Raw genomic sequence first — 13,260 nt, 5'->3', positions numbered from 1 at the left:
CATCTCTGCGTCCTTCTCCTTGTCATCCCCTGAGTCAGCACTGTCCGTCGACGCCTCTGAAGCAGAGGCGAGAAGAGACAGTACATCCTCTAGGGGGATATCCTCCCTAAAAAACGCCCAACGCTGCTTCCTCACCTTCATAGGAAGGAGGGCGCAGGAGGCGCAATTAGGGGGATTGCCGGTCCCTTCCTTGGCATGCTGCGGCCCCAAACACACGAAACAGAGGTCGTGGGGGTCCGTAGATGCCATGGAGGTACATCGGCACTGAGCCCTGAAAAGGGCTTTTGGGGGTGGAAAATCTCCTGGTGTGCTCATATTAGAAGACGTCGATGGCTGGCTCTTCCTGAGTCTTCTCTTCGTCTCTTCTTGGCTTCTTCAGTCTAGTCATCCAGTCGCTGAAGATAATGGGAGGCTGATTGAGGGGAGGCATCCCCTCTTATAGGGACACCTGTGCTCCCATTGGCTGCAGGTGTGTGCATAATTTTGTTTCAGGCTGTTGCTGCCTTAGGGCAGAGGGTAAACCACTAGGAGCAGAGCTCCCCTATGGGGCGGAGCTCCACGATATAGAACTGGCAATGACCACAGGTTTCAAAGAGCTGTCAGTCAAGGCGAGCTTGTTATGTTCTCAGTTGAAGCTGACTTTATATCAACAATTAGCATCTCAAAATACAACGGAAATAGAACCATCAAATCACCTAGTCATTTCCGATTTAAAAAAAAACATATAAACAAAATAGACTGTCCAATCGATGATACGAATCATGGATGCTATACTAGACAATCAGTGATGAACACAACATCCCCCCCCCTCTTTTAAACTAGGCATGAAAGGAGGTGATAAAGTTTTGAAGGTGAGCAGGTCGAGAGTGCACCCTTACAGGCCGCAGAACGGGTGATTTTAGAGGTGATAAGTTCGACAAATCTCCCACTTTCACTATGACACAGTAGCTTTCACTTCCCCACCCGCCATTTTTAAAAAGACGGAGCTCCATTGCGTTCTTCAATCGTGCAGAAACGGGCAGCATGAAGGTCTCGTCATTGATTTGGCTGGAAAGGGGAGAAATTGTGCATATTACAGTTGACCTGGAAGTATTACGTTTTGGGGGCGCTAAAATAAGGTTAAATGTACGGAACAGCGCGATGTACAAAAGTGCGTTAGCTACCGTTAGTGTGTAGGGCCTGGCTATCCCTAAAAAGTGCCATGCATGCACAGTAAAACAACACAGCATCACATTTCAAATTATAACTGGTTTGGATGCACTTGAACATAAGTAGAAAATGTGTTTATTTCCATGTAACGATGTAGGCTACCACCGCAATGGACCCCTAAATTAGGTTATTACCGTGAATCCGTCGCAACAGGGTCACCAACGACGGGTTATTATAGGCCATTTGGTGGCGCGCCTCTCACAGCTGCGGAGGAATGGAGAGGGGGAGTCATGGAGTCGATGCTTTCTGTTTCTATTATGATTAACAGACAAGTGAAACTCAGACCGTGCTCACAAACTATATTTCCCATAGTTCCGTGAAATCAGCGGCATTAAGCGACATTAACGGGTCCAAATCGCGCAAAAAGCTTCAGAAATAAAAGTCCTCCGTTTACCTGAACACAATATCACAAATTGTAGTTAGTAGCCTATATTATGCCTGTTTCAAGATGCGTTCTGTATTTCTAATCCTACCCTTCCATTTTCATGCTATTTAGAGGGATTGAGGCTTATTGTTGAGTTCTAGTGGTTATTTGTAAATAGGTGCTCTGCCAAGGTGGGTAAATGAAATTAAAAATGTAATCAGAGCATGTTCAAAAACGTAATAAGGGACAATAAAACGGATATCGAAATGTGAATTAACAAATCACATAATAAGTTGTAGGACTCTGTGTGCAATAATAGTGTTGTCGTCTCTGTACCCCACACGTATCTGTAAGGTCCCTCAGTCAAGCAGTGCATTTCAAACACAGATTCAAACATCAAAGACTAGGGAGGTTTTCCAGTGTTTAGCAAAGAAGGGCACCTATTGGTAGATTTAAAAATAAAGCAGACATTGAATATCCCTCTGAGCGTGGTGAAGTTATTAATTACACTTTGGATGGTGTATCAATACACCCAGTCACTACAAAGATGCAGGCATCCTTCCTAACTCAGGTGCCAGAGAGGAAGGAAACCGCTCAGGGAATTCACCAATGGTGACTAAAACAGTTACAGTTTAATGGCTGTGATAGGAGAAAACTGAGGATGGATCAACAACATTGTAGTTACTCCACAATATTACCCTAATTGACAGAGTGAAAAGAAGGAAGCCTGTACAGAATACACATTTTCCAAAACATGCATCCTGTTTTCAACAAGGCACTAAAGTAATACTGCAATAAAATGTGGCAAAGCAATTCACTTTTTGTCCTGAATACAAAGTGTTATGTTTGGGGAAAATCCAATGCAACACATTACTGAGTAACTACCACTCTCTATATTTTCAAGCGTAGTGGTGGCTGCATTATGTTATGGCTAAGCTTGTAATCGTTAAGGACTGGGGAGTTTTTCAGGATAAAAAAAAGAAATGGAATAGAGCTAAGCACAGGCAAAATCCTAGACGAAAACATGGTTCCATCTGCTTTCCACCAGACACTGGGAGATGAATTCACCTTTCAGCAGAACAATAACCTAAAACACAAGGCCAAATCTAAACTGGAGTTGCTTACCAAGAAGACAGTGAATGTTCCTGAGTGGCCAAGTTACAGTTTTGACTTAAATCTGCTAGAAAATGTATAGCAAGACCTGAAAATGATTGTCAAGCAATGATCAACAACCAATTTGCAGAGATGAATCATTTTTTAAAAGAATAATGGGCAAATGTTGCATAATCCAGGTGTGGAAAGCTCTTAGAGACTTACCCAGTAAGACACAGCTGTGATCACTGCCAAAGGTGATTTTAACATGTATTGACTCAGGGGGTTGAATACTTATCTAATCAATATATTTTTCTTCCACTTTGACATTGCAGAGTATTTTGTGTAGATCGTTGACAAAAAATTACAAATCCATTTTATTCCCACTTTGTAACACAACAAAATGTGGAGAAGGTCAAGGGGGGTGAATACTTTCTGAAAGCACTGTAAATGGATCCTAGCCTCCCACACATAGGATTCTTTCTGTCCCTGACACTAAAACTGAAACTAAATCATATAAAAATGAAATAGATTTTTAAAATAAAACTTAAACTAAATAAAAACTAGTAAAGTGGATCTGAAAACTAACTGAAATTAAACTGAATTCCAAATAAAAATAGTTAAAATAATAGAAATAAAAACGAATATAAAAACATAAAACTATAATAACCTTGGTACAAATGGGCCTTGAGAGTAAAGACATAAGGAGAAGTGACGCCGCAGCTGACCAGGACCTCTCAGCCCAAGTCCTCTGTGAACTTCCTGACTTTGAGCAAGTCCTCTGTGTTGACTGTGGGTCGCGTGGTGGTGGATAGTGAGCGCAGCATGTCCGACTGGAGGGCAGAGGGACACACAAAGAAGACAAAATTATGAGCATGGTTCAGCAATTACACAAATGTGAGAGACAGTTTACAATGCCTGGACGTGTATGTTGAAACAGCATCTTCCAGTATGTTTGTGAGCAGTGAAGGTCAGTGAACATAATGAGAATGTCTGTGCTGTGAATGTGTTTCTCACCATGCAGACGATGGGCTCCAGCAGCTTGTCGCTAGGCAAATCCACCAGGTCAATTCTATGGATGGCAAGCACTGGGTCAGAAGGTAATCCACCATCAATTGACTGTTGGCACCAGATGGCCCTCGTACCTATAGTACCATCACAAACAAAAAACTCTTAAATCTCCTCAATAGTGGAGAAAAATAAACACCTTAAGTGTGGTATGCAAGAGTCGACTGCAATAGACTTACTATATCATGTGTACAAATTACCTTTTTGAAGTGTGTGGCTTACTGCACTTTCCTGACAGGCTTCATGAGGGCATCTCGTACAATGATGCTAATGTCGGCCCCCTGAGTAGCCTTCTGTCTTTTTGCGAGCTTACACAGTTCTGCATCACTCAGGCTGTGGGTCGTGTTGCCCAGGTGCAGCCAGAACATCTGGGACATAGCGGGCTCCTCTGGGAGAGATATATACTGTAGATACATTACTCAAACCTGATGGTGACATAATGCACTGATGAGAATGGTTGATCATTATTATTATTGTATCCGTTCGTTTTTTTGTTATCTGTTAGTTTTTTTGTTTTTGCGTGAACAGTACAACACAAAACATTTCCTGTTTAATATCTATTGTTCTACAAGCATTTCAAGAAAAATGTAGCAGAGTTAGTCCTGAGAAACTTCAATTAACCACCTTCCATGTTCCAACACACAAACTGGAAATGTAAGGGTCTGGTTAGTTTTATAAAGATGAATGACAACCCACCCACACACACTGACCCCTGTGTTTAGTTCTGAACTGCACGTCGTCGTGGCTGAAGAGGCAGACGGGTGTCGGCTGCGGTGGCCATCTGCAGACAGGTAGCTCCGCCCCACACAGGAAACTTCCTTATAAGGAGGGGGAAGGAGGGGCTCTCACTGCTCTGGGAGCAGTCACTGAACACATCTAGAGAGAGAGAGAGGAAGGGGTTAACGCTAAACACTTCTCAGCCAAAAATGCTGCAGCACATATCTGTAGTATGCATTATCCTTGAACTTTTCTTTAGCAAAGAAAAAGGCTAACCTACCTTTGGCCAGGTTATCAAACAACTGGACAAACTCCTTCATGGAAAGCTTGGTCTCGGTCTCACTCTCCATCTTCGACAGCATCTTACAGCCTGCCAGAGCACTAAGGACAAGACTCCCCTGCCTGGGGGGGAAGAGAGAGAGAGAGAGAGGGTGAGAGAGAGAGAGAGAGAGAAAATAATTTAGGCTCTTGAAACGCATCAGTGTTAGATGTGCTGTAATTTTTTTCAGATTGCTTATGAGGATAAAGCATCCAAACACTTATTGAGACATGATTTTGAGGAGAAATGCTCACTAACAGGGATCTAAACAAATTTGTGCACAAAATGAGAGAAATAAGATTTTTGTGCATATGGAACATTTCTGGGATCTTTTATTTCAGCTAATGAAACATGTTGTGTTTATATTTTTTGTTCAGTATATATTGTTTATATTTTCAATAAATGTATGTTTAAGTAACTTTAAACAATATTTGTGTGATTTTAAAATCAGAAAAACGTCTTGTAACAGCCAAGTAACATTTCTTCAGGTGGACTTTTATTTAGAAAATTAGCCGTATGATCACGACCTCAATGTCGCTAGGTTCACAATGTTATTTCCTATGTCACCTGGGGCGAGTTGGGCGAGTTGCACCAGTTGGGCGTAAAGAAATTGGTTTTCTGTGCTAGGTCGGGCGTACCTATTTCTGATTTTGGGATCAACATTTACACCTATTCCGCGATGGCAGACACGGAAGAAGACACAACCCGTGTCTGTGACCAGTGGTGAGATAATTAAAACATTTTAATATTAAAAAAGTTAAATTTGAAAGCATAAAAGTAACAGTGGATATTCTTCAGCATTTATTGGTAGAATATATACATCGGCTACTTATTTTCCTAAAGACCTAGTTTGTTGAGAGACTGTTCACTTCATAATAAAATACATTGTCAATAATATTCACAGGGCTGCCATAATTTCAGGTTAACAAGAGGCATTTCAGTCAATACATGGTATGAAATCCTAGTCTGGAATCTTTGAAAGTGAAAGTGCTCGAACAGATCACAGTAGAGCTGCCCTTGACATTTGCTTCAGCTCTATGTTCTGTTCGTTTACGATCACACAAAATACCCAATTTTCATACTTGAGTAAAAGTACATATACCTTAAATAATTTTAAGTTCCTTATACTGTATAAAGCAAACCAGACTGCATCATTTTCTTGTTTTTTATTTATTTACGGACAGCCAGGGACATGCTCCAACACTCAGACATATGTGGTTAGTGAGGCAGTAGGGATGACCAGGGATGTTCTCTTAATAAGTGTGTTAATTAGACAATTTTTCTGTCCTGCTAAGCATTCCAAATGTAAGGAGTACTTTTGGGTGTCAGGGAAAATGTATGGAGTAAAATGTACATAATTGTCTTTAGGAATGTAGTGAAGTAAAAGTTGTCAAAAATATAAAAAGTCAAGTAAAGTACAGATACCCCAAAAAACTACTTAAGTAGTACTTTCAAGTATTTTTACTGAAGTACTTTAAACCACTGCACACACAAGTCTGTGGTCTTGTCGCGCCTCTTAACACTCCTCCTGTCCTCGTGTTCACCGTCAGTCACAAGAAGGTGGCTGTGTCCAACTTTGCCTTGCATGAGTCCCACTGCCAGCGGTTCCTATGCCTGTGTCCAGCCTGTGATGAGTCTGTTCCCAGAGAGCTATTGGAGCAGCACCATCAGGACCAGCACAGCCAGGTAAACCACTCTGCTCTAATGAAGCCAGGACCACTTCCTAATACTTGAGTAGATGTTGATAGATCAAAGGCCCGATTGCTTATTTTCAATATATTATCGCTCCGTCACTCCCACAGGTGAAATGCACCAAGTGCAACAAAAAGGTGGAGCGTTGCCAGCTCCTGGACCATGAGGTGAGACTGCTCAACGGTCACCGGCATTGCCACACACATCAAATCAAATGTTATTTGCCACATGCGCCGAATACAACAGGTGTAGACATTACCATGAAATGCTTACTTACAGCCCTTAACCAACAATACATTTATTTTTTCATAAAAAAGTAAAATAAAACAACAAAAAAGTGTTGCGAAAAAAAGAGCAGAAGTAAAATAAAATAACAGTAGGGAGGCTATATACAGGGGGGTCCTGGTGCAGAGTCAATGTGCGGGGGGCACCGGCTAGTTGAGGTAGTTTAAGTAATATGTACATGTGGGTAGAGTTAAAGTGACTATGCATAAATAATTAACAGAGTAGCAGCACCGTAAAAAGATGGGGTGGGGGTGGGGGGGGGGGGGGGGGGGGCAGTGCAAATACACTGCTCAAAAAAATAAAGGGAACACTTAAACAACACAATGTAACTCCAAGTCAATCACACTTCTGTGAAATCAAACTGTCCACTTAGGAAGCAACACTGATTGACAATACATTTCACATGCTGTTGTGCAAATGGAATAGACAACAGGTGGAAATTATAGGCAATTAGCAAGACACCCCCAATAAAGGACTGGTTTTGCAGCTGGTGACCACAGACCACTTCTCAGTTCCTATGCTTCCTGGCTGATGTTTTGATCACTTTTGAATGCTGGTGGTGCTTTCACTCTAGTGGTAGCATGAGACGGAGTCTACAACCCACACAAGTGGCTCAGGTAGTGCAGCACATCCAGGATGGCACATCAATGCGAGCTGTGGCAAGAAGGTTTGCTGTGTCTGTCAGCGTAGTGTCCAGAGCATGGCGGCGCTACCAGGAGACGGGCCAGTACATCAGGAGACGTGGAGGAGGCCGTAGGAGGGCAACAACCCAGCAGCAGGACTGCTACCTCCGCCTTTGTGCAAGGAGGAGCAGGAGGAGCACTGCCAGAGCCCTGCAAAATGACCTCCAGCAGGCCACAAATGTGCAAGTGTCTGCTCAAACGGTCAGAAACAGACTCCATGAGGGTGGTATGAGGGCCCGACGTCCACAGGTGGGGGTTGTGCTTACAGACCAACACCGTGTAGGACGTTTGGCATTTGCCAGAGAACACCAAGATTGGCAAATTCGCCACTGGCGCCCTTTGCTCTTCACAGATGAAAGCAGGTTCACACTGAGCACGTGACAGACGTGACAGAGTCTGGAGACGCCGTGGAGAACGCTCTGCTGCCTGCAACATCCTCCAGCATGACCGGTTTGGCGGTGGGTCAGTCATGGTGTGGGGTGGCATTTCTTTGGGGGGCCGCACAGCCCTCCATGTGCTCGCCAGAGGTAGCCTGAGTGCCATTAGGTACCGAGATGAGATCCTCAGACCCCTTGTGAGACCATATGCTGGTGCGGTTGGCCCTGGGTTCCTCCTAATGCAAGACAATGCTAGACCTCATGTGGCTGGAGTGTGTCAGCAGTTCCTGCAAGAGGAAGGCATTGATGCTATGGACTGGCCCGCCCGTTCCCCAGACCTGAATCCAATTGAGCACATCTGGGACATCATGTCTCGTTCCATCCACCAACGCCACATTGCACCACAGACTGTCCAGGAGTTGGCGGATGCTTTAGTCCAGGTCTGGGAGGAGATCCCTCAGGAGACCATCCGCCACCTCATCAGGAGCATGCCCAGGCGTTGTAGGGAGGTCATACAGGCACGTGGAGGCCACACACACTACTGAGCCTCATTTTGACTTGTTTTAAGGACATTTCATCAAAGTTGGATCAGCCTGTAGTGTGGTTTTCCACTTTAATTTTGAGGGGGACTCCAAATCCAGACCTCCATGGGTTGATACATTTGATTTCCATTGATAATTTTTGTGTGATTTTGTTGTCAGCACATTCAACTATGTAAAGAAAAAAGTATTTAATAATATTATTTCATTCATTCAGATCTAGGATGTGTTATTTGAGTGTTCCCTTTATTTTTTTGAGCAGTGTAGTCAGGGTAGCCATGATTAGCTGTTCAGGAGTCTTATGGCTTGGGGGTAGAAGCTGTTGAGAAGCCTTTTGGACCTAGACTTGGCGCTCCGGTACCGCTTGCCGTGCGGTAGCAGAGAGAACAGTCTATGACTAGGGTGGCTGGTCTTTGACAATTTTGAGGGCCTTCCTCTGACACCGCCTGGTATAGAGGTCCTGGATGGTAGGAAGCTTGGCCCCAGTGATGTACTGGGCCGTACGTACTACCTCCGTAGTGCCTTGTGGTCGGAGGCCGAGCAGTTGCCATACCAGGTGTTGATGCAACCAGTCAGGATGCCCTCGATGGTGCAGCTGTAGAACTTTTTGAGGATCTGAGGACCCATGCCAAATCTTTTCAGTCTCCTGAGTGGGAATAGACTTTGTCGTGCCCTCTTCACGACAGTCTTGGTGTGTTTGGATCATGATAGTTTGTTGGTGATGTGGACACCAAGGAACTTGAAGCTCTCAACCTGTTCCACTACAGCCCCGTCGATGAGAATGGGGGTGTGCTCAGTCCTCTTTTTTTCCCTGTAGTCCACAATCATCTCCTTTGTCTTGGTCACGTTGAGGGAGAGGTTGTTATCCTGGCACCACACGGCCAGGTCTCTGACCTCCTCCCTATAGGCTGTCTCATCGTTGTCGGTGATCAGGCCTACCACTGTTGTGTCGTCGGCAAACTTAATGATGGTGTTGGAGTCGTGCCTGGCCATGCAGTCATGGGTGAACAGGGAGTACAGGAGGGGACTGAGCACGCACCCCTGAGGGGCCCCCGTGTTGAGGATCAGCGTGGCAGATGTGTTGTTACCTACCCTTACCACCTGGGGGCGGCCCGTCAGGAAGTCCAGGATCCAGTTGCAGAGGGAGGTGTTTAGTCCCAGGATCCTTAGCTTAGTGATGAGCTTTGAGGGCACTATGGTGTTGAACGCTGAGCTGTAGTCAATGAATAGCATTCTCACGTAGGTGTTCCTGTTGTCCAGGTGCGAAAGGGCATTGTGGAGTGCAATAGAGATCATCTGTGGATCTGTTGGGGCGGCAGTATGCAAATTGGAGTGGGTCTAGGGTTTCTGGGATAATGGTGTTGATGTGAGCCATGACCAGCCTTTCAAAGCACTTCATGGCTACAGACGTCAGTGCTACGGGTCGGTAGTCATTTAGGCAGGTTATCTTAGTGTCCTTGGGCACGGGGACTATGGTGGTCTGCTTGAAACATGTTGGTATTAGACTCAGTCAGGGACATGTTGAAAATGTCAGTGAAGACACTTGCCAGTTGGTCAGCACATGCTCGGAGTACACGTCCTGGTAATCCATCTGGCCATGCGGCCTTGTGAAAGTTGACCTGCTTAAAGTCTTACTCACGTTGGCTACGGAGAGCTTGATCACATAGTCATCCGGAACAGCTGGTGCTCTCATGCATGCTTCAGTGTTGCTTGCCTCGAAGCGAGCATAGAAGTGGTTTAGCTCGTCTGGTAGGCTTGTGTCACTGGGCAGCTCGCGGCTGTGCTTCCCTTTGTAGTCTTTAATCGTTTTCAAGCCCTGCCTCATCCAACGAGCGTCAGAGCCGGTGTAGTACGATTCAATCTTAGTCCTGTATTGACTCTTTGCCTGTTTGATGGTTCGTCGGAGGGCATAGCGGGATTTCTTATAAGCGTCCGGGTTAGAGTCCCGCTCCTTGAAAGCGGCAGCTCTACCCTTTTAGCTCAGTGCGGATGTTGCCTGTAATCCATGGCTTCTGGTTGGGGTATGTACATACAGTCACTGTGGGGACGACGTCATCGATGCACTTATTGATGAAGCCAGTGACTGATGTGGTGTACTCCTCAATGCTATCTGAAGAATCCCGGAACATGTTCCAGTCTGTGCTAGCAAAACAGTCCTGTAGCTTAGCATCTGCGTCATCTGACCACTTTTTTATTAACCGAGTCACTGGTGCTTCCTGCTTTAGTTTTGGCTTATAAGCAGGAATCAGGAGGATAGAGTTATGGTCAGATTTGCCAAATGGAGGGCGAGGGAGAGCTTTGTATGCGTCTTTGTGTGTGGAGTAAAGGTGGTCTAGAGTTTTTTTTTCCTCTGGTTGCACATTTAACATGCTGGTAGAAATTAGGTGGAATGGATTTAAATTTCCCTGCATTAAAGACCCCGGCCACTAGGAGCGCTGCCTCTGGATGAGCGTTTTCCTGTTTACTTATGGCCTTATACAGCTTGTTGAGTGCAATCTTAATGCCAGCATTGGTTTGTGGTGGTAAATGGACAGCTATGAAAAAGATAGATGAAAACTCTCTTGGTAAATAGTGTGGTCTACAGCTTATCATAAGATACTCTACCTCAGGCGAGCAAAACCTCGAGACTTCCTTAGTATTTGATTTTGTGCACCAGCTGCTGTTTACAAATATACACAGACCACCACCCCTTGTCTTACCAGAGTCAGCCGTTCTATCCTGCTGATGTAGCATATATCCCATCAGCTGTATGTTGTCCATGTCATCGTTCAGCCACAACTCTGTGAAACATAAGATATTACAGTTTTTAATGTCCCGTTGGTAGGATAACCGTAATCTTAGGTCCTCTAATTTATTTTCAAATGATTGAACATTGGCTAATAGGATTGATGGGAGAGGCAGTTTATTCGCTCGCCGTCGGATCCTTACAAGGCACCCCGACCTACGTCCACGATATCTCCGTCTCTTTCTCCTGCGAATGATGGGGATTTGGGCCTTGTCGGGTGCCTGTAGGATATCCTTCGCGTCCGACTCATTGATGAAAAAAATCTTCGTCCAATACGAGATGAGTAATCGCTGTCCTGATATCCAGAAGCTCTTTTTGGTTATAAGAGACGATGGCAGAAACATTATGTACAGAATAAATAACAAATAATGCGAAAAAACACACATAATAGTACAATTGGTTAGAGGGCTGTAAAACGGCAGCCATCTTCTCCGGCGCCATCTCAATGCTAACATACGCCATGACAATGCTGTTTCAGTGAAAGGATTGTGATTAGTTCCTCTGCATGATCGTCATAGTCAAACTGTAATTGATACAGGTGTATAATAACGACCCTCTCTCTCAGTCGGACGAGTGTAAGGCAAGGCTGCAGTGCTGTGAGTTCTGCCAGTTGGAGCTGCCGCTGTCGGCCATGGCGGAGCACAGCGTGGCGTGTGGCAGTCGCACCGAGTGCTGCTCCGACTGCGGACGCTACGTCACTCTGAGGGACCAGACGGAGCATTCCCAGATCTGCCCTGACCTCTATGTTCCCGATAACCCCTCCCCGCCATCCTCCAACAGTGAGGCTAACCCCTACACTTAAGTTGATGTAATTTCAACACATTGGAAAATGGAAATCATAATCACTATCCAGTCAGATGAGATTGACACAATGGTGTTCAATGTTATGTTATATTCAAATTAATGTGGTATTTTCTGTATGCAGGCAGTCGAACAGCAGTGGTTTGCAGGAGCTGTATGAGGTCTTTCCCATTGGAGAAGATGGCGGAACATCAGGTATGTTCTTATTCCACAGCATGAACCCAAGTTATCGTTGTCAGATCATTCCTGCCTATATTAAGCCTACTCCTGGACAAACAATGCAGATTCTCCATGGAAAGAGCTTTGTGTTTAAATCACTTGTTCCACTCTCTTCCCCCACTGCTAGCTGGAGTGTGTCCACACATCAGAAGAGGCTGAAGGTGATGATGATGATGATGATGATGGCAGCCACAAACAGGAGCAGCCCAGTCCTCTTTTGACCAATTCTATGAAGTCTGCATTGTTCTCAGCCCAAGGCAGGAGGCAAGAGGGGGGAGAGGGGGATGTTGACCAGATCAGCACCTGTCCCCACTGTCACCTGGCTCTCCCCGTAGTCACACTACGATGGCATGAGGTACAGCTGTGTCCCAAAAACACAGAACCCTTCTGGGTTGGGTCAATTTCATTTCAATTCAGTCTCCAACCCTAACAAACTAACTGTATATTTTGTTTCTCCTTTCAGGCCAAATGTCAGATCCATGTCAACTTGAAATGAGACACGTGCTCTGAACTTCTGAAGGAACACTCCATGGTGAATTGGTGTAGTGGTTGACAAGTTAGTAATAACACAATTAACAGGGTTAGTCGTGATTTATTTTAGAAAATCTGTATTTCAGAGGCAGTTTAGTTATTTCTGGTGATTGGATGGGTTGGGTAATAGTAAGAGATTATTACTTATTACATTAGTCAGGATTCTTCTCTCTACAAGAGGACAATAGTCCTATTTTATGATTGTTATATAATACATAGTTTACAACTGAAATACAGTGTTCTGAAAATGGGAATGTGTTCTCCATCATTAAACTCTTCAAAAGTTTTACATTTTAATATTTGTTTACTAATGTACATAACTGATTTACAATAAAATGGTTTGCTCTATACACACTTAAGGAGATTATATATTTTTTATAATAGGTCCAAATGCTATGAGCCATCCAGTTTTATCTTCTCCTATTGTGATGTCATAAGGTGTCCCTTTGGTTTCATGGTGACAACAATAAAAGCTGTGAAGGTTCCAGAGCTTCAGTTTTGGTGTCTAGTCATTTCCAGGTGATAACTGGGACACATTGATGGCCACCCAAAGGACACAAGTATGTGTCAATGTGTCCT

The 13,260-nt window shown here is 44.4% G+C and overlaps 1 protein-coding gene across 2 annotated transcripts; it reads left to right on the top strand.

The window, feature by feature from the left end:
* Window positions 1-5,349: 5,349 nt before the first annotated feature.
* Window positions 5,350-13,175, top strand: LOC311101581 (XIAP-associated factor 1-like). Of its 2 annotated transcripts, none has more exons than XM_084142710.1 (7): window positions 5,350-5,492; window positions 6,320-6,455; window positions 6,572-6,628; window positions 11,696-11,909; window positions 12,056-12,126; window positions 12,278-12,505; window positions 12,614-13,175. In XM_084142710.1, the coding sequence occupies exons 1-7, from the start codon at window positions 5,449-5,451 to the stop codon at window positions 12,644-12,646; spliced, it is 783 nt and encodes a 260-aa protein (XP_083998836.1). In that variant the 5' UTR covers window positions 5,350-5,448; the 3' UTR covers window positions 12,647-13,175. The 2 variants fall into 2 exon arrangements, with proteins under 2 accessions (XP_083998836.1, XP_083998835.1); XM_084142709.1 differs by having other exon boundaries at window positions 5,364-5,492; window positions 11,669-11,909; window positions 12,614-13,171.
* Window positions 13,176-13,260: the final 85 nt, after the last annotated feature.

Source organism: Coregonus lavaretus, assembly GCF_964263955.1.
Source record: "Coregonus lavaretus genome assembly, chromosome: 26".
Taxonomy (NCBI): Eukaryota; Metazoa; Chordata; class Actinopteri; order Salmoniformes; family Salmonidae; genus Coregonus; species Coregonus lavaretus.
Note: the sequence above shows the minus strand (reverse complement) of the source record. Positions and strands in the feature narration are given on the sequence as shown.